General features: G+C 46.5%; 1 protein-coding gene across 2 annotated transcripts in view; it reads right to left on the bottom strand.

The window, feature by feature from the left end:
* The window catches only part of LOC149465140 (vomeronasal type-2 receptor 26-like), a 97,739-nt gene that overhangs the window by 52,185 nt on the left and 24,727 nt on the right, over nt 1–20,827 (bottom strand). Inside the window, exon 1 of one of the 2 annotated variants that reach the window (XM_089673629.1) lies at nt 1,250–1,303. The exons of the other annotated variant lie outside the window; for it this stretch is intronic. Coding sequence (XP_089529755.1) covers nt 1,250–1,288 — 39 coding nt within the window. The 5' untranslated portion in view covers nt 1,289–1,303. Of the gene's footprint in view, nt 1–1,249; nt 1,304–20,827 lie in introns of those variants that run through there. 2 annotated transcript variants of the gene reach the window in all.

Genomic DNA, 20,827 nt, shown 5'->3' with positions numbered 1-20,827 from the left:
GTCACATCTACCATCTGAATGTCGCAATTGAAATCCAGACTCATCAGACCAGGCAACGTTTTTCCAATCTTCTATTGTCCAATTTTGGTGGGCCTGTGTGTAGCCTCAGTTTCCTGTTCTTAGGTGACAGGAGTGGCACCTGGTCTGGTCTTCTGCTGCTGTAGCCCATCTACTTCAAGGTTGGACATGTTGTGCGTTCAGAGATGGTATTCTGCATACCTTGGTTGTAACGAGGGGTTATTGGAGTTACTGTTACCTTTCATCATCTTAAACCAGTCTGCCCATTATCCTCTGATCTCTGACATCAACAAGGCATTTTCCTCCACACAACTGCCACTCGCTGGATATTTTCTCTTTTTCAGACCATTCTCTGTAAACCCCAGAGATGGTTGTGCAGGAAAATCCCAATAAATCATCATTTTTTTAAATACTCAGACCAACCCGTCTGGAACCAACATGCATGCCACGTTCAAAGTCACTTAAATCCCCTTTCTTCCCTATTCTGATGCTCGGTTTGAACTTTAGCAAGATGTCTTCACCACGTCTAGATGCCTAAATGCATTGAGTTTCTTCCATTTGATTGGCTGATTAGCAATTTGTGTTACCAAGCAATTGAAAAGGTGGACCTAATAAAGTGGCCGGTGAGTATATATCACAACTGTTACACCCACTCATGTCACTGTATATAATCTGTCACCAACTTGAAGATACATTCTTGTTTGGTCACATTAGATCAGTCACCATTTATCCAGGAGACACCTCTAGGGGGTTCTAAATGTTCTTATGGAATTTATGTTCACCAGCAACATGGAAAACACAAAGAGCTGCCCAGTTAGATTTATTTTCTATCCATTTCTATTTCTTTTATACATTTCATGGACATCCTGAACTGCTTTGAGGGCCCAATTGGATGTATTACTAATAATGTCCTGATTGTAATGCTGCTGTTTTCTGTAATAATTATATCCCGTGTCATACTGTATGTCAGAGATTTACAGACCTCATTACCTTCTATGACAACTTTATTTCATAACACATACATACACAAAGTAGGAAATAGATCACTTATAGGAAACTTTGCACAAAATGATGACAGTTAACAACCTTCACCGACTCCAAGAATGACCCCTTTCATGAACATACGTATCTGCTGGAATATCTTAAAACAAGGACACAAATTCCTAGAAATCCTAATTATGAACCTCCTCAGCAAATGATATGAACAGAAAACATTGAAGTCATTTCTTACGTTGCCATTTTTCCAGAAGATGTTACTCATATCAAACATTTTGGGTACAAAATCCGGGTCTTGAAAAACGGAAATTTTGCTTTGAGGAAAAGATATATTGTTTATATAAAGGCCGCTCTGTACAATAAGATCGGTTGGAATTTCTCTTCTCTCATTGAAGTAGATCTTGCCTCCGTCTGGGTCGGTGTAATGAACATTTCTCACATATTTGTGCAGCTTTTCATGGAAGACAGAAATACTCACATTACTATATACAGGTATAAAGGTTCTGAAATTAAAGTCTAATTACAAAATACAAAGTGGTTAGATCCAAGATATTATTATACAGGATTTATGGCGCCAACAGTTTGCTCAGCGCTTTTATCAGGGTCCTGTCCACGGCAGAAGTTCTGGAAGATCTGGCATTTCTGCCAATACCCTGCATGGCCGTAGGAGCACACATCAGCCTCAGTTTGGTGCCAGACGGCCTTTAAAAGGAGGCTCATCACTTCCTCAAGTTGCTGGATGATCTCTAGCTCCCCGTGCCCTGTTCCTGTTTCCTGTGATTTCCTGATACCGACTCGGCTTGCTCCTCCATGTCTGCTCTGTTTAACCCCTGATCTGACCTTGGCTTGTCTTACAGATACTCTCTCTCTCTCTCTCTCTCTCTCTCTCTCTCTCGATCCTCTGTTTATGACCTCAGTTATCCCATCTGACTACGTCTGCGCTGATTCCCACCTGGTATCTGACCTTGATTTGAACCAGCTATACAGTAAATCTCTAAATCCCAGAAGAGCTTGCATACCACGCACAGGCACCACCTGTCTGCAGACCTATCTCTGTACATCAGCTGCGCTTTTGGGTGGACCACCAACCAGCACTCCTACAGGCGACCTGTGCCACTTTGGGCCTGACTCCCAATGTCCCACTCTCAGGGGAGTCCGGAACTTAGCTACAAGGGAAGCCCTCTCTCCTTTGGCCTCCGTCACCAGGTACATGATAGCTTTACAATATAACGGGAGACAATACAGCAACAATACAATTCAATACAAGAGGGATAGGAGGGCCCTGATCCTGGGAACTTACATTCTAAGGGGGAGGGGCTGGTGGTACAAAAGGTAGTAACTTTGGGGGATGGGCTGGTAGAAGGAATAGAAGATTCCAGTATAACCTGAGGGCAGGATAGGCTTCCCTGAAGAGATCGGTTTTTAGAGATCGCCTAAAAGTGAGCAGAGTAGGCGATAGTCTGATAGATTGGAGTAGAGAATTCCAGCGGATGGGGGAGGCTCTAGGGAAGTCATAGAGACGAGCATGGGAGGAGGAGACAAGGGAGCTAGAGAGCAGGAGGTCATAGGAGGAGCGGAGAGGACGGTTTGAGTGATATTTGGAGACAAGATTGTTGATGTAATTTGGGGGCGGAGTTATACATGGCTTTATACAGTATGTTATTGTTAATGTTTTGAATTTCATCCGTTGGGAAATGGGAAGCCAGTGGAGGGATTGGCAGAGAGGGGTGGAGGACACTGAGCAGAGGCCAGTGGAGGGATTGGCAGAGACGGTTGGAGGACACTGAGTGGAGGCCAGTGGAAGGATTGGCAGAGAGGGGTGGAGGACAGTGAATGGAGGTCAGTGGAGGGATTGCCATTCCCTCCTCTGGCTTCCACTCAGTGTCCTCCATCCCTCTCTGCCAATCCCTCCTCTGGCTTCCATTCAGTGCCCTCCATCCCTCTCTGCCAATCCCTCCTCTGGCTTCCACTTAGTGTTCTCCACCCCTCTCTGCCAATCCCTCCACTGGCCTCCACTCAGTGTCCTCCACCCCTCTCTGCCAATCCCTCCACTGACTTCCACACGCCCAAGGAATAAAATTCAAAATACTGACAACAACTTACAAAGCCATCCACAACTCTGCCCCTGGCTACATCACCAACCTGGTCTCAAAATATCAAACAAACTGTTCTCTTCCATCCTCCCAAGACCTTCTGCTCTCTAGTTCCCGTGTCACCTCCTCCCATGCTCGCCTCCAGGACTTCTCCTGAGCTTCTCCCATCCTATGGAACTCCCTACCCCAATCTGTTCAGCTATCTCCTGATCTATCCACCTTTAGACAATCCCTGAAAAGCTTTCTCTTTAACCACTTCCTGTCCAGACCAATTTTCAGCTTTCAGCACTATCACAATTTGAATGACAATTGCGCTGTCATGCAACACTGGACCCATATGATTTTTTTTGCGTTTTGAGACAGATAAAACTTTATTTTGGTGGTATTTATTCACCACTGGGATTTTTAATTTTTTGCTATATAAATGAAGTACAAACATTTAAAAAAAAAATGTTTTTCTTATAAAGTTTTTCAAAAAAATAATCTTTCTTCATAAATCTTGGCCAAAATGTATTCAGTTATCTTTTTAGTAAAAAAAAATAACAAAATTAATTTATAACCAAAAATTATAATTAAAAAAATTTTTTTTTACATTTTTATTTTATTTTTTTATATTATTATTTATGTTTTTTTGTTTACAGTGTCACCCTAGCAGTACAGTGTCACCATGGTGACACTATACTACTTGTGGGGGGTGATTAAGGTTTTTTTTTTTTTTACACTGATTGTTTTTACACCCATAAAGGCTGTTAAAGCAATAATTTTTCCTTCTCTCTGGCTGCATTTCTGCAGCCATTGAGAAATACTGTGTAACGGAACAGGACCCCGACTGCACTAGAGTATTTCTGTTAGACTCCCGTTTCCCTGTCTGAACACAGATCCGCGGACACCACCGCTGGCCATACAAGACGAGACAGCACCAGACTTGAAAGAAACCAGAAAAAAACTGCTTTATTTTAACACAAATACAAGATATATACACAGGGCGGGGCAATACATTTAGTAAGGAGACACACAGCAGACACCCCCCACCAAGCCAATACACAAACACATACATCCCATAATAGTTTGCTCCCAAGCAAGACACACAATAGAACAATGGGACAACCACATGGCATTAAACAATGAACAACCCCCCACCCCAACTATACATGTCTACACAATAGCAGGACATTCCACCCGGTACCAGTAACAGGCACAGGGTGACTTACACATAGGAGGTATATGGGGAGCTGAGTCAGGGGTCTCCCCACCTCTCTAAAGGGGGCTGTGTTCCATGGGCCCCCCGCCCAAAGTCACTCCCATCACATACTGTGAGAGCTGTGATTGGTCACAGCTTGTCACATGATACAAGGCTGTTGTGAATAGCCCTGTACCATGTGATCTCTGTGATCATTCACAGGTTTCACATGTAGTAAGCAATGATGTCAGGAAGTGACATCTTGTTTACTACTGTTCATGTGATCATTGATTGGCCAATACAGCGATCGGACACAGCGGCCACCAGATGGTGGTGCCACATGCTCCCAGGGAACAAGCACAGGCAGTGAATGCGGGAGGATGTTTATAAATGGCCACCCGCCCCTGCACTGCTCCCCTCCGGCCGTATACATGGGCCTGACAGGAAGTGGTTAAAGCAGAAATATTGATTTATGGACACACATTTTTGCACTTTTTTACCTATTTATATAAGTTAATGGACTTTATGTGGGACACTTATTTTTTTCACTGATTGAAAAATATTTTTTATTGATTTATGCGACACATTCATTTTTTTATTATTTGACATATATTTTCTGTGTTCCCTCATTTAGAGATATATTACTTTGAAGATTTTTGTATGAAGAGTGATATCAGATTCCATTATCCACCATCAAAGACTTCACTGTATGTGTGTTACTTCCCAGGAAATTCAGGCCGTCTTGGATACCACACGCGGTCCAACACCGTATTAGGTGACGATTTTGTTCTTTTACTATACTTGTTTCCAAAATTGTGTCCAACCCATATATATATATATTGTCCCCAAAAATGGGGGAAATGTCTGTGAGTCTTATGGAGCTAATATAGAGCGTCTGGCCCGATATTCCCCCCATGGCAGCCGTGTTAGAATACCGGGCTGACCGCTCGGCTCTTCTGTGCAGCAGATCCTGCTCCTCGGTCCAGCTGTGTCCTCATCACCTCATCATCTTCAGTGTGGGCACCCGGCTGTTACAGCTTGCGGCTCCACTGCTGGGAGCCCACTGTGCATGCGTGAGAAATGCTGCACTTTGTGAATGGTCTGGCAGTCTTCTGAGACCTGTCACGAGAGGCGATCACAGCAGAAGTAGGAGTGGGAACCTGTCAAATTTGGGTACCCGCTCCCCAAAGGTCCGCAGTCTCTGGTCATCTCCTGTACCTTGTCCGCAGTCTCTGGTCATCTCCTCTACCGTGTCCGCAGTCTCTGGTCATCTCCTGTACTGTGTCCGCAGTATGTGGTCATCTCCTGTACAGTGTCCGCAGTCTCTGGTCATCTCCTGTACCGTGTCCGCAGTCTCTGGTCATCTCCTGTACTGTGTCCGCAGTCTCTGGTCATCTCCTGTACCATGTCCGCAGTCTCTGGTCATCTCCTGTATTATGTCCGCAGTCTCTGGTCATCTCCTGTATTATGTCTGCAGTCTCTGGTCATCTCCTGTACTGTCTGCAGTCTCTGGTCATCTCCTGTACTATGTCCGCAGTCTCTGGCAATCCCCTGTACTATGTCTGCAGTCTCTGGTCATCTCCTGTACTGTGTCCGCAGTCTCTGGTCATCTCCTGTACCGTGTCCGCAGTCCCTGGTCATCTCCTGTACTATGTCCGCAGTCTCTGGTCATCCCCTGTACCGTGTCCGCAGTCTCTGGTCATCTCCTGTACCGTGTCCGCAGTCTCTGGTCATCTCCTGTACTATGTCTGCAGTCTCTGGTTATCTCCTGTACTATGTCTGCAGTCTCTGGTCATCTCCTGTACTATGTCCGCAGTCTCTGGTCATCTCCTGTACTATGTTCGCAGTCTCTGGTCATCTCCAGTACTATGTCCGCAGTCTCTGGTCATCTCCTGTACTGTGTCCGCAGTCTCTGGTCATCCCCTGTACCGTGTCCGCAGTCTCTGGTCATCCCCTGTACTGTGTCTGCAGTATCTGGTCATCTCCTGTACCATGTCTACAGTCTCTGGTCATCCCCTGTACCATGTCCGCAGTCTCTGGTCATCTCCTGTACAGTGTCCGCAGTCTCTGATCATCCTGTCAGGTAATGAGAAGATCGCCAAGGCGATCGAATCTGCACATGCGTAGAATCCTGACAAGACATACAGGCAAGCGGGCACTAGGACCCAGGCGTGCCTGTCATCACTGTCGACGCTGGGCAAGCACTAGGACCCAGGAGCGCCTGTCAGGAGTTGGGCGGGCTATTTAAACCTGGCTCTTGCAATGCTCAAATTGCCTTATGGTATTATCTGTGTTCCTGAGTTCCTGTGAGTAGATTGTTTGTTGCTGACCCTGCCTGACCCTGATTTGCTGTCCGTCTCCTGTTCTGATCCCTGGCTTTGTCTGACCATTCTCCCGCTTAACCCCGCACGTTCTGACCTCCTGTTGACGAACCCGGCTTGTGACCTGTTTATCCCTCTGCCTGCTGATTCTGTACTACACCGCCACCACTGTTACCGACTCGGCCTCCCCGACGCTGCTCTAGTTACCTCCTCACATCAGACTCTTACCCGCTATACACCTGCTACGGTGCCTCTACCACAGCTGGGTGAACCCAGGGGCCGTGACCTGGTCTCGGCCTGCTCCAAGTCCATCCCCACCATCAGGGGCCCTGGTGAAGAAGCAGGTCGGGGCTTAGATTCCATGCCTTGGGGGATTCCGGTCTGTGGAGTGCTAGAAGCTACCGCGGTTGGATTCCTGACACATTCCCTGTACTGTGTCCGCAGTCTCTGGTCATCCCCTGTACTATGTCCGCAGTCTCTGGTCATCCCCTGTACTATGTCCGCAGTCTCTGGTCATCTCCTGTACTGTGTCCGCAGTCTCTGGTCATCTCCTGTACCGTGTCCGCAGTCTCCGGTCATCTCCTGTACTGTGTCCGCAGTCTCCAGTCCTCTCCTGCACCATGTTCGCAGTCTCCGGTCATCTCCTGTACCGTGTCCGCAGTCTCCGGTCATCTCCTGTACCGTGTCCGCAGTCTCTGGTCATCTCCTGTACCGTGTCCACAGTCTCTGGTCATCTCCTGTACCGTGTCCGCAGTCTCTGGTCATCCCCTGTACCGTGTCCGCAGTCTCTGGTCATCTCCTGTACTGTGTCCACAGTCTCCGGTCATCTCCTGTACTGTGTCTGCAGTCTCTGGTCATCCCCTGTATTATGTCCGCAGTCTCTGGTCATCCCCTGTACTGTGTCCGCAGTCTCTGGTCATCTCCTGTACTATGTCTGCAGTCTCTGGTCATCTCCTGTACTATGTCTGCAGTCTCTGGTCATCTCCTGTACTATGTCTGCAGTCCATTGGTTCAGAATATTTTTTTCTTGTCTCCCTCCTCTAAAACGTAGGTGCGTCTTATGGAATGAAAAATAGGATATATATGGGAGTGCGCATGCGTGGCTGACGGCGCAGGACATGTCTCCCTGAGGCTCCTCCACGCCGCAGGGAAGACAGCCTCACCGCCGCATGATCCGGCCCCGCACCGCTCCACGAGCGGCACCGATCGGCAGCACAACCCCCCGGCCACCTGTCAATATGGTCAGGGGGGCACATAAGCATCAAGCGGCGCCGCCGCATAAGCCTATAAAGGAGGCCCTTGCTCGTGCCTCCTCCAAGATGGCCGCCGCATCGGAGCACCACAAGAGCCAGCCAGCCCTATCCAACCCTGCAGCCCTGCAAACGGAGCAGCCAAGCCGCCCAAGCTCTTCAGAGGGTGAGTCAGATGATGACACTGCGACCCCCAAACTTGCCTTGACGCCTGACCTTACTACCCCTGACATTCTAGCTCGCTTTGAAATAATGCTACATAAGGCCCTGAAACAGACCTCAGACCGCATAACTAACCAGCTGTCCAGGGAAATCCGTGAGTTGGGGCAACGCACTGCGGACCTAGAACAGAGGGTGGATGACCTTGATGCATCTCTCCAAACGCAAGGGGATGAGCTAGACTTGCTGCGTGACGAAAACGCTACACTTCAGGCGCGCTTAGAGGACTTTGAGAACCGGGCCAGACGCTCCAACTTGCGTATTCGTGGCCTCCCCGAGTCAATTATTGATGTCCAATCTACAGCTACTGCGCTATTCCAAGAGCTCGCCCCCGCTATCCCAATAGAACGCCTCGAGATGGATAGGGTTCACAGGGCACTAGCTCCAAAGCGCACTGACGGCCCGCCGCGAGACATCATAGTTAAACTTCATTTTTTCCGAACAAAGGAGCAACTCCTACAAGCCGCCCGTAATTCGGAGTCCCTCCTGTTTCAAGGTCATCATTACCAGCTGTTTCAGGACCTTTGCCCCACTACCATTACCAAACGCAGAGCCATGAAACCGCACTTGCTAGTGCTTCAACAGCATAGTATACCATATAAATGGTGCTTTCCCTTTGCGGTACGCTTCCACCATCAAGCCCGTGACCATGTATGCAAGACTACTGACGAGCTTCAGGATGCGCTACGAAACCTCCAGCTGCACCCTCCCGCTGCACAGATTGAGACCTCCAGAAGGCCTCCGGCGTCATGCTCACCGCAGAAATCCCAGCCGTCACAAATTCCTAACCTAAACGCACACAAGCGGGGATGCTTTTCCTCTCCTGCTCCCTCACCGCAAGATTCAATGGACTGAATCCCGTTGACCACCTTTGATCCTTAATCCTGCTCCTTATGTGGTGGTCCGTTACCACCCACACAGTCGCCACCCACAGGGTTTAGTCAATTGACTGTCTACCTGACTGCCGTCGTTGCACCCTTGTATCCTTATACTGGTCTGTTGTGCTCCAGTTGTTGTTTTTTTTTTTGTTGTTTGTTTTTTTTACCTAAGCCTGACCAGCACCGGATACATGCTGCCCGGGTTGGGAATCATATTGGTCTATTGTTTGGTTTGATGTTCGCCATGTTTGGGCTGCTGTTGCACCTTTACCTCGCCTGGTGGACCCTCGGTTCTGGCGTTTCGGTTGGTTTGGCTCCGACCTCTCTGGGGCCGGGCCAGGTTGACCGGGGCCACCGGCGCCGAGGCTCTGCGGGCTTTTTGCTTGTTGATTTTGACGCTTTCTTCCTACCAGGATCACTTAAATATGCCTTTGTCTACATGCTGTCTTCCTAGCCGCCTGCGTTTCTGCGCACTCACCACTAGCCCCCTTGGTGTTCCATTTTTTACACCACCTGGGCTACATCCGCTCCCCGGGCCACCAGGTTTTGGGTGCTCCCGGGGACCATTGTTTTTTTTTTTTTTTCCCTTTTCTTCTTTTTTCCCTCTTTCTTGGGGTTTTTATGTCCTTCAGTGTCTATCATAGAATACCCTCCCCTCCCCCCATCCCCACCCTTGCTCTCGTATACGACTGCACGTTAAAGCTTAGCTCGAGTAACCGCATACCCTCCCTGCGCCAAATTGACATAACATTCCTCTTGATGGTACCTCACTATCCACTTACCCATTGTTTGCTCTACCCATGGGTTCCTTGAATATTCTCACCCTGAATGTTCAGGGTCTTAACGTCCCGCAGAAGCGCAACAAAGCCTTCTGCTCATCTGCGTCGCATAATGCGCATATAGTCTGTCTTCAGGAAACACACTTCACTCCTACCTCTATTCCCAAATTCTTTGGCCCTCATTACCCACAGGTCTACGCGGCCTCTGCTGCCACTAAGTGTAGAGGGGTTTTAGTCGCCCTCCACCGTACAACTCCTTTTAAGTTACATACTGAGATTAAGGATCCTGAGGGTCGTTATATCATACTGGTTGGGCAGTTGGTGGACTTTGAGGTGACCATAGCCACATATTACGCTCCAAACCAGGGTCCTCTGCCGTTCCTTTCCCACCTCTTCTCGGTTATAGATCATCATAAGCGAGGCACGCTCATAATCTGTGGAGACTCTAACCATATAATATACCCCTTTCTAGATAAATCCCCACAATCACCTTCTCCGCGCACCCCCAACCACTCCTTCCAATCCATACTGCAACATTACTCATTGGTCGATTCCTGGAGGGAAATCAATCCCACTAAACGCCAGTATACTTTTTACTCCCACCCACATAAGGTTTTTTCGAGAATAGATCATATTTTTATGACCGCCAGTTCTTCCCCCTGCATCTTAGCTTCTGTCATCCTACCGATCCCTTGGTCGGATCACTGTGCAGTGGTCACTACCATTGCTTCTTTGGCCCCAGCTCCCCCTGATCCCTCCTGGATCATTACCGAAAGCCTGCTGGCTGACCCAGTTTATTGCTCAGAGATAGCAGCTGCGCTTAAAGACTATCTCTCCTTAAATCAAACCCCTGATATCTCCCCCCTTCTACTATGGGAAGCACACAAACCAGTACTTCGCGGACTCTGTATCAGCAAAGCCTCCTTCCTGAGTAGAGAGAGGAGGCAGAAACGCCTCATCCTTGAACAAGCTTATGACCAATCCCATGCCGCCTTCCAAACTTCCCCCACCCCTGCTAACAAAGAAGCTCTCGAGCACTCCCGCCTAGCCCTGGATCTCTTCCTCACGGACCAAGCCGAGCTCTCCATCCGCAGATCTCGACACAAATTCTACACTAAAGCCAATAAACCTGGCACTTTCCTTGCTCTCTCTCTCCGTAAACTAGACCAAACTGTTAGACCCATACGGTTACGGACCTCAACTGCGAATCTCACTAGCAACCCCGAACGGATTCTGCACACCTTCCACAAGCATCTCTCGCGCCTTTACTCTGCCTCCACGCCCTTTGACTCTTCCCATGCTGAAGCCCTTTTTGCTTCCCTTCCTTTCCCGAAATTGGCTGAGAATCACTTAGGAGCACTGGAGCGACCTATTTCAGTAATTGAAACCTTAAATGCTATCAATTCCCTAAAGCCCCGTAAACGCCCAGGACCCGACGGCTTTTCTGCCACATATTATAAAAAGTTTGCCCCCATTCTCACGCCTGTTATAACTAATGCGTTTAACGCCATACTTTCAGTCCATACCTTTAACTCAGATACAGTGCAAGCCAACATCTCTATGATACCCAAGCCGAACTCAGATGACACGCAATGGTCCAATTATAGACCAATCTCCCTTCTTAACGTAGATGTTAAACTCCTAGCTAAAATCCTATCTACTCGCCTCAATACATGTATTGGATCCCTAATCCACAATGATCAGGTCGGCTTCATACCAACCCGACAAGCGGGGGACAACGTCAGACGTGCATCCCTTTTAGCACACTTAGCCATAACTCGCAATATTCCTGCTTGCTTCTTGTCCTTAGACATACGGAAAGCGTTTGACACTGTCTCGTGTCCATACCTACACTATATATTGCGCCGATGGGGTTTTGGCCCGCATTTCTTAACCTGGATCTTTTCTCTTTACCAGGGCCCTTCGGCCAGGATCAAATACTTAGGGCATCGATCTGCTCATTTCCCAATTATGCCTGGCACCAGACAAGGTTGTCCCCTATCCCCTCTGCTTTTCGCATTAGCTATAGAACTGCTGGCCCTATTGATTAGGACTGACCCGGATATCCGCGGACTTGAGATAGGAGGCACCACACATAAACTGTGCTTATTCGCAGATGATGTCTTACTTTTTCTCACCTCCCCCTTAACATCCACACCTACTCTTCTTCATCTACTTGATAGGTTTGGGATGCTCTCGGGCCTCCAAATAAATCCCCAGAAGTCACTTGCACTTAATATTTCACTCCCACCCAATGAACTTAACCATCTAAAATTGATCCTGCCGTTCTCGTGGTCGCAAGACTCTGTTCCCTTCTTGGGTATAAAATTCACCCCGCATATTTCAGGTCTCTATACAGCTAACTACATTCCTATGCTAGCTCGTCTAACGGCACTTATGACCAAATGGTCCTCCCTTCCGTTGGCTTGGCTGGGCAGGATAGCTGTTGTGAAGATGTCGATCCTCCCCAAAATCCTTTACCTTTTCAGAGTTCTCCCTATCCCAGTACCTTCTCACTACCTTTGTGTATTGCAGCGCCGTATTTCCTCCTATGTTTGGGGTAAAGTCCGCCCCCGTGTTCCTTGCTCTACTCTATACCGACCAAAAATTCATGGTGGTCTGGGCCTCCCTGAAATTAGCAAGTATTATCAAGCGGCGCATGTAGCACAATTGCCAAAGTATCATGCTACCACTGAAACCCCGCAGTGGGTAATTCTGGAATCCATTGAGTGCGACCCCTTTAGTACAGGAAACCTTCTTTGGCTGAGACGTGTTGATCGCCGCACGATTGCGAATCCCATTACCTCGCATTTTTTGTCCCTCTGGGATAAACTGAAGTCCCGTTATCTCCTACAATCACCACATAATCCCCTCCTTTCATACCTTCGAAATCCAGCCTTCCCCCCAGCCTGGTCCGCACCACACGTCTTTGCTCGCTGGTCTACGGCTGGTCTCACCCAGACCCGACACTTCGTATGCAGGAATAAATTCAAATCCTTTGCCTCACTGTGTGAATCCCATAACCTCCCTGCCTCTGAGATATTCAGGTATCTGCAGCTGAAGCATTTCTTTGCTCCGTACACAACGGAACCTAACCCATCACCTACTTTGTCACCTTTTGAGCGAGCTTGCCTCAGGGACCCCCATAGACGGGGCCTCATCTCCTATTTATATTCCCTCTTCACAACTTCAACTACCTCAGCGTTCCCCTCGTATACAAATAAATGGGAAGTGGATTTAGGACGGCAAATTGACCCCTCAGATTGGGACCTTATTTGGTCCAATACCAAGGAGTCGTCACAGAATATTGTGGCCCTGGAGACCAATTACAAAGTTTTGACCCGCTGGTACCCAGTCCCGGCTACAATTGCGAAATTTACCCCTGATTACCCTTCAGTTTGTTTCAGGGGCTGCGCAGACCTGGGTACTTTTTTTCATATTTGGTGGGATTGCTCCATCGTCCGTGCATTTTGGGTGGAGGTTTTTAAAATATTATCTACACTCAGTGCCGTAACCCTCTATCCCGATCCATTAATCGCGCTTCTTAACCTGCGACCACCTGGCATCGCTAAGGCGCATTTCAAACTTATTCTACAAGTCACCACCGCAGCCAAGCAGGTTATCGCTAAATCATGGAAATCTCCCTCGTTGAGTATGACTGGGTAGAGCATTTCCTTCCATCCAATTTTGATGACTCCCTTCTCAATCCGTAATCTGCATCTTTTGTTTGACGGTACCATTCCTTAACCATACTGCGGGTTTCCCCCTTCTCCCCCTACCATGCAGCCGTATGCCCCTTCCCACCCCCCCCCCCCCATTTTGTTAGGCCTTAACTGCCATTTGATTGTCCTCTTTATTAGTGATGCCTGACCTTGTATTATTGGGTTTCTTACTGTGCAATTAATGTCCACCTTCAATGACCCATACTTTTGCTTATTATTTTGTACTGTTCCATGTTTAAAATAAAATTATTTGAACAAGAAAAATAGGATATATATATGTATATCAATTATATATGAATCTGGACTATATGAATGTGTCTCTTAACATGGCATATACAATTAGTAAAATAAACATCCCCCCCTTTTAAAAGCCAACCATTTATTTAATTATATTTAAAAACTGTATAGGAGAAACAAACATTCTATTGACTGCAAATTTCTGGACAGTGAGAGGGAGGTCGGAGATCGCTGTCAAAGAATTATTATCTCCTAGATTGTAAGCTCCCAAGAGCAGGGCCCTCGATCCCCTCATGTATTGCATTGTATTGGTATTGTTCTGTCACATGTTCTGTCCCCCTTTGTAATGTACAGCGCTGAGCGAACTATCGGCGCTTTATAAATACTGTATAATAATAATAATAATTATGTAATCTATGATAGGATCGTAGTAACAGCAGCGGTGTACTTAGGTGTTGTACTGCCCTAGATGACACAAAAATTGGACACCTCCCCTCCCGACGGAGAGAGCCTGCCACCAACCAACACCAGACCCCCCCCGCGGAGAGAGCCTGCCACCAACCAACACCAGACCCTCCCCCGCGCGGAGAGAGCCTGCCACCAACCAACACTAGACACCCCCCCACGGAGAGAGCCTGCCACCAACCAACACCAGACCCTCCCCCCCGTGGAGAGAGCATGACATTGACTAACCACACCCCTGCCCCATCCCCAGAAAAAGACACTCACCTACAGAGCTCTGGGCATCCCCCCCATGGAGAGAGCCTGATGGTGACCAACAACACCCCTGATCCACACCCACCCAAGAAAGTCTTCCACTAACATCCCACCCCACCCCACCCCCAACAGAAAAAAAAGACACTCACCTACACAGCTCTGGCCATCCCCATGAATGACAGTGGGACTCTGCATACACCATCAAGCAGCCCACAGCCTCTCTTGGATCCCACTTGGTCCCCATGTCCCTCCTCCAGGGGCCAGTTTTGTCCCCCTAAAAAAATGCCACCCTAGGCAAATGCCTTGTTTACCTTGTAACATAAGCACTTAATATCCAACTCACTCTGTGCTGGAATCCAGTTTGTTCAGATTGTATTTTCTTTGTGTACATTCCGTGTAGAGCGTGGGCCAGAACATACACAGCCCTGTATGCATAGGAAGGTATAGATGTATAATTAAAAAATACTTCAGAAATATTTTCATCTGTACAATGTCTGAGACGGAACCCAATGAATGCATAAAAATGGTTATTTTTGTCCGGATTTGGGGAAAGGCAGCGAAGCAAAGAAATCCAAATATCTTCCAGTATTGGGTCAGTTAAGCAGCTGGAGAAGTTGACACCGACACCACGATGATTGAAGTTCACGCGTTTCATTTGTGGCCACTGAAATATGAAGGTGCAGCTGAGTGGTGGAAAGATATTGTCGGTATGAAAGCCTTTACTCCATGATGGCGGGAAAATAAATGTGGTATTTTCTATAGCAGACTCTATATTAGAAGTAATCTGAGAAAAGAACTCTGTGAAAGTTCCACACATTACCACGACTTTAGCTGATAATTCCTTCATCATCTTTAATTTCCGAAAATTATCCTCCATATTTGAAGAGATTTGAAAGACATAATATATGCAGATCCCGTGTTGGCTCATCATCCTGCTCAGTTCTTGGGCCTCATCATCACCGCTGCCATCCCATGATGTTACTATTCCAACCCAGTTCCACCCAAAATGCTTCAAGAAATGTACAACAGCCGTATAATAGGCCCGACTGTCCGGTGTCATACGGAATAAAGTTGGATACATTCTTCCATCACTCGGGAGAGGGTGAGTGACTCGATAACTAAGCTGGATGATACGTTGGGAGATATTTTCATGGGATGGTATTATTATTAGAGATGAGCAAATTATTCAAAAATTCGATTCGGCTGATTCGCCGAATTTCAGGAAGAAATTCGATTCGATGCGAATTTATTCGCTACGAAGTTAACTTATAAAAAGGGTTTCTAGGCTTCAGAGAGCCTTTAAATTAGTGCAGAACACTGTACCTTTAATTTAAATGCCCTTGGAGATGAGGAAGGAGAAGGAGAAGGAGAAGGAGAAGGATGAGAAGAAGGAGAAGGAGAAGGATGAGAAGAAGGAGAAGGAGAAGGATGAGAAGAAGGAGAAGGAGAAGGATGAGAAAAAGGAGAAGGATGAGAAGAAGGAGAAGGATGAGAAGAAGGAGAAGGAGAAGGAGAAGGATGAGAAGAAGGAGAAGGAGAAGGATGAGAAGAAGGAGAAGGAGAAGGATGAGAAGAAGGAGAAGGAGAAGGATGAGAAGAAGGAGAAGGAGAAGGATGAGAAAATGGAGAAGGAGAAGGATGAGAAGAAGGAGAAGGATGAGAAGAAGGAGAAGGAGAAGGATGAGAAGAAGGAGAAGGAGAAGGATGAGAAGAAGGAGAAGGATGAGAAGAAGGAGAAGGATGAGAAGAAGGAGAAGGATGAGAAGAAGGAGAAGGATGAGAAGAAGGAGAAAGATGAGAAGAAGGATGAGAAGAAGGATGAGAAGAAGGAGAAGGATGAGAAGAAGGAGAAGGATGAGAAGAAGGATGAGAAGAAGGAGAAGGAGAAGGATGAGAAGAAGGAGAAGGATGAGAAGAAGGAGAAGGATGAGAAGAAGGAGAAGGATGAGAAGAAGGATGAGAAGAAAGATGAGAAGAAGGAGAAGGATGAGAAGAAGGATGAGAAGAAGGAGAAGGATGAGAAGAAGGAGAAGGATGAGAAGAAGGATGAGAAGAAGGAGAAGGATGAGAAGAAGGATGAGAAGAAGGAGAAGGATGAGAAGAAGGAGAAGGAGAAGGAGAAGGATGAGAAGAAGGAGAAGGAGAAGGATGAGAAGATGGAGAAGGAGAAGGATGAGAAGAAGGAGAAGGATGAGAAGAAGGAGAAGGATGAGAAGAAGGAGAAGGAGAAGGATGAGAAGAAGGATGAGAAGAAGGAGAAGGAGAAGGATGAGAAGAAGGAGAAGGATGAGAAGAAGGATGAGAAGAAGGATGAGAAGAAGGAGAAGGATGAGAAGAAGGATGAGAAGAAGGAGAAGGATGAGAAGAAGGAGAAGGATGAGAAGAAGGATGAGAAGAAGGAGAAGGATGAGAAGAAGGATGAGAAGAAGGAGAAGGATGAGAAGAAGGAGAAGGAGAAGGATGAGAAGAAGGAGAAGGAGAAGGATGAGAAGATGGAGAAGGAGAAGGATGAGAAGAAGGAGAAGGATGAGAAGAAGAAGGATGAGAAGAAGGAGAAGGATGAGAAGAAGATGAAGAAGGATGAGAAGAAGAAGAAGGATGAGAAGAAGGAGAAGGATGAGAAGAAGGAGAAGGATGAGAAGAAGAAGAAGGATGAGAAGAAGAAGAAGGATGAGAAGAAGAAGAAGGATGAGAAGAAGGAGAATTCCAAGCCGGCAAAAAGTATATCTGCAGAGCTCCGCTATTTCTTAGCGGAGCTCTGCAGATACACTTAGCGGAGCTCTGCAGATACACTTTTTGCCGGCTTGGAATTCTTCTTATTTTCATCCTACTTCTTCTTCTTCTTCTTCCTCATCCTCATCCTCATCCTCTTCTTCTGAGGATGAGGATGAGGATGAAGAAGAAGAAGAAGAAGTAGGATGAAAATAAGAAGAATTCCAAGCCGGCAAAAAGTGTATCTGCAGAGCTCCGCTAAGTGTATCTGCAGAGCTCCGCTATTTCTGACAGTTCTGTGACATTCCCTCCATACAGCGGTTGAAACATTGTATCTATTTGTTTCCATAAATGGAAACAAATAGATACAATGTTTCAACCGCTGTATGGAGGGAATGTCACAGAACTGTCAGAAATAGCGGAGCTCTGCAGATACACTTTTTGCCGGCTTGGAATTCTTCTTATTTTCATCCTACTTCTTCTTCTTCTTCTTCATCCTCATCCTCATCCTCTTCTTCTTCTTCTGAGGATGAGGATGAAGAAGAAGAAGAAGAAGAAGAAGAAGAAGAAGTAGGATGAAAATAAGAAGAATTCCAAGCCGGCAAAAAGTGTATCTGCAGAGCTCCTCTATTCTGCAGATACACTTAGAGGAGCTCTGCAGATACACTTTTTGCCGGCTTGGAATTCTTCTTATTTTCATCCTACTTCTTCTTCTTCTTCTTCATCCTCATCCTCAGAAGAAGAAGAAGAAGAGGATGAGGATGAGGATGAAGAGGAAGAAGAAGAAGAAGAAGTAGGATGAAAATAAGAAGAATTCCAAACCGGCAAAAAGTGTATCTGCAGAGCTCCGCTAAGTGTATCTGCAGAGTTCCTCTATTTCTGACAGTTCTCTGACTTTCACATGTACAGCGGTTGAAACATCTGTATCCTAAATGGAAACAAATAGATACAATGTTTCAACCGCTGTACATGTGAAGGAACTGTCAGAGAACTGTCAGAAATAGCGGAGCTCTCTGCAGGGACACTTTTGCCGGCTGATCGGGAAAAATCCGATTCGCGCACCCGAAGTAGGCTAATATTCGGATTCGACGCGAATCAAATTTTTCCTGAAATTCGACTCGAATTCCACTTCGCCTGGTTCGATTCGCTCATCTCTATTTATTATTATTCAAAGAAAGAAAATATATAAATGACACACAAAGATCTCTATCATATTTTAATGGTTGAACTGGATGGACTTTTGTCTTTTTTCAGCCAGACTAACTATGTAACTATGTTTGTTTTTTATGTTCTAATAAAAAGAAGTACTTGCCAGAATTTATATCCTAGAGATCTAAGTAGATGACGGCACACAATGCCTACTTACCTTCTACACCCTCACATTCAGCCCTTAATTCACCTACAACAACTGCTCATTCTAAGGCTACATAGTTATATAGTTAGTCTGGCTTAAAAAAGGCAAAAGTCCATCCAGTTCAACCATAGAAGAAAAAAAGTTATAATCCTATACCCACAGTTGATCCAGAGGAAGGAAAAAAAACCCAGCAAAGCACGATCCAATTTGCTCCTGCAGGGGAAAAACTCCTTCCTGATCCGAGAGGCAATCGGATATTCCCGGGATCAACTTTCCCTATAAATGTTATATCCAGTTATATTCTGTGTATCCAAGAAAGAGTCCAGGACTTTCCTACAGCAATCCACTGAGCTGGCCACAACCAACTCTGGAGGGAGTCTATTCCACATTCTCACAGCTCTCACTGTGAAGAAACCTTTCTGTGTTTGGAGATTACATTTATTTTCCTCCAGACGTAAAGCGCGCCCCCTTGTCCTCTGTGATGACCTCAGGGGGAATAGGCTCCTGTAAAACAGTAAGTCCTCCCTGATATCTACTGTCCTTAACCCCTTCAGTACCGGGCACTTTTACCCCCTTCCTGCCCAGGCCAATTTTCAGCCTTCAGCGCTGTCACACTTTGAATGACAATTGCGCGGTCATGCAACACTGCACTCAAACTAAAATATTATCATTTTGTTCACACAACTACAGCTTTCTTTTGGTGGTATTTAATCACCACTGGGGGTTTTATTTTTTGCTAAATTAACAAAAAAACAAAGATTTTGAAAATCTTTCTTTTATAAAAGTTTGCAAATAAATAATTGTTCTTCATGTTTATGTATAGTGCAGGAAATGCGTATTTGCTCCCCGGCTGATGGTGAATGTTCGCCCCTCACACAGAAATGATCGGTCTAACAATGGAATGTTCGGTGTAACACTGAGAGACAGAATACAACAACAAATTCAGCAGAAATGCGTCTAACAAATGATGACTGATCTGCATGTTCATGAGGGAAAGAAGGATTTGATCCCCTTCACAAAACATGACTTAGTACTTGGTGGCAAATCTCTTGTTGGCAATCACAGAGGTCAGACGTTTCCTGTAGTTGGCCCCCAGGTTCGCACACATCTCAGGAGGGATTTTGGCCCACTCCTCTTGGCAGATCCTCTCCAAGTCATTAAGGTTTGGTGGCTGACATTTGGCAACTCGAACTTTCAGCTCCCTCCACAGATTTTCAATCGGATGAAGGTCTGGAGACTGGCTAGGCCACTCCAGGACTTTAATGTGCTTCTTCTTGAGCCGCTCCTTTGTTGCCTTGGCCGTGTGTGTTGGGTCATTGTCATGCTGGAACACCCATCCACCACCTATTTTTAATGCCCTGGCTGAAGGAAGAAGATTCTCATCAAGATTTGATGGCACATTGCTTCGTCCATCATCCCTTTGATGCGGTGCAGTTGTCCTGTCCCCTTAACAGAAAAACACCCCCAAAGCAGAATGTTTCCACCACCATGTTTCACAGTTGGGATGGTGTTCTTGGGGTCATAGGCAGCATTCCTCCTCCTCCAAACACGGCGAGTTGAGCTGATGCCAAAGAGCTGGATTTTGGTCTCCTCTGACCACAACACTTCCCACCAGTCCTCCTCTGCATCATTCAGATGTTCAGTGGCAGACTTCAGACGGGCCTGGACATGTGCTTTCTTGAGCAGAGGGACCTTGCGGGCACTGCAGGATTTCAGTCCTTGTCGGCGTAGTGTGTTACTAATTGTTTTCTTGGTGACTGTGGTCCCAGCTGCCTGGAGATTATTGACAAGATCCTCACGTGTAGTTCTGGGATGATTCCTCACTGTTCTCATGATCATTGACACTCCACAAGGTGAGATCTTGCATGGTGCACCAGACCTAGGGAGACTGACACTTGTTTTGTGTTTCTTCCATTTGTGAATGATTGCACCAACTGTTGTCACCTTCTCACCAAGCTGCTTGGCCATAGTTTGGTAGCCCAGTCCAGCCTTGTGTAGGTCTACCATCTTGTCCCTGACATCCTTGGACAGCTCTTTGGTCTTTGCCATGGTGGAGAGTTTGGAATCTGATGGTTTGATTGCTCCTGTGGACAGGTGTCTTTTATACAGGTAACACAATGAGATTAGCAGCACTCCCTTTAAGAGACTGCTTCTAATCTCAGCTTGTTACCTGAATGAGAGACACCTGGTAGCCAGAAATCCTGCTGAATGATAGGGGATCAAATCCTTCTTTCCCTCATGAACATGCAGATCAGTCATCATTTGTTAGACGCATTTCTGCTGAATTTGTTGTTGTATTCTGTCTGTGTTACAATACACCGAACATTTCATTGTTAGACCGATCATTCTTT

Source organism: Staurois parvus, unplaced genomic scaffold (assembly GCF_062004578.1).
Source record: "Staurois parvus isolate SC_StPar_1 unplaced genomic scaffold, SC_StPar_1.0 ptg000143l, whole genome shotgun sequence".
Taxonomy (NCBI): domain Eukaryota; kingdom Metazoa; phylum Chordata; class Amphibia; order Anura; family Ranidae; genus Staurois; species Staurois parvus.
The sequence above is the reverse complement of the archived record's forward strand: the minus strand, read 5'-3'. Positions and strand labels throughout refer to the sequence as shown.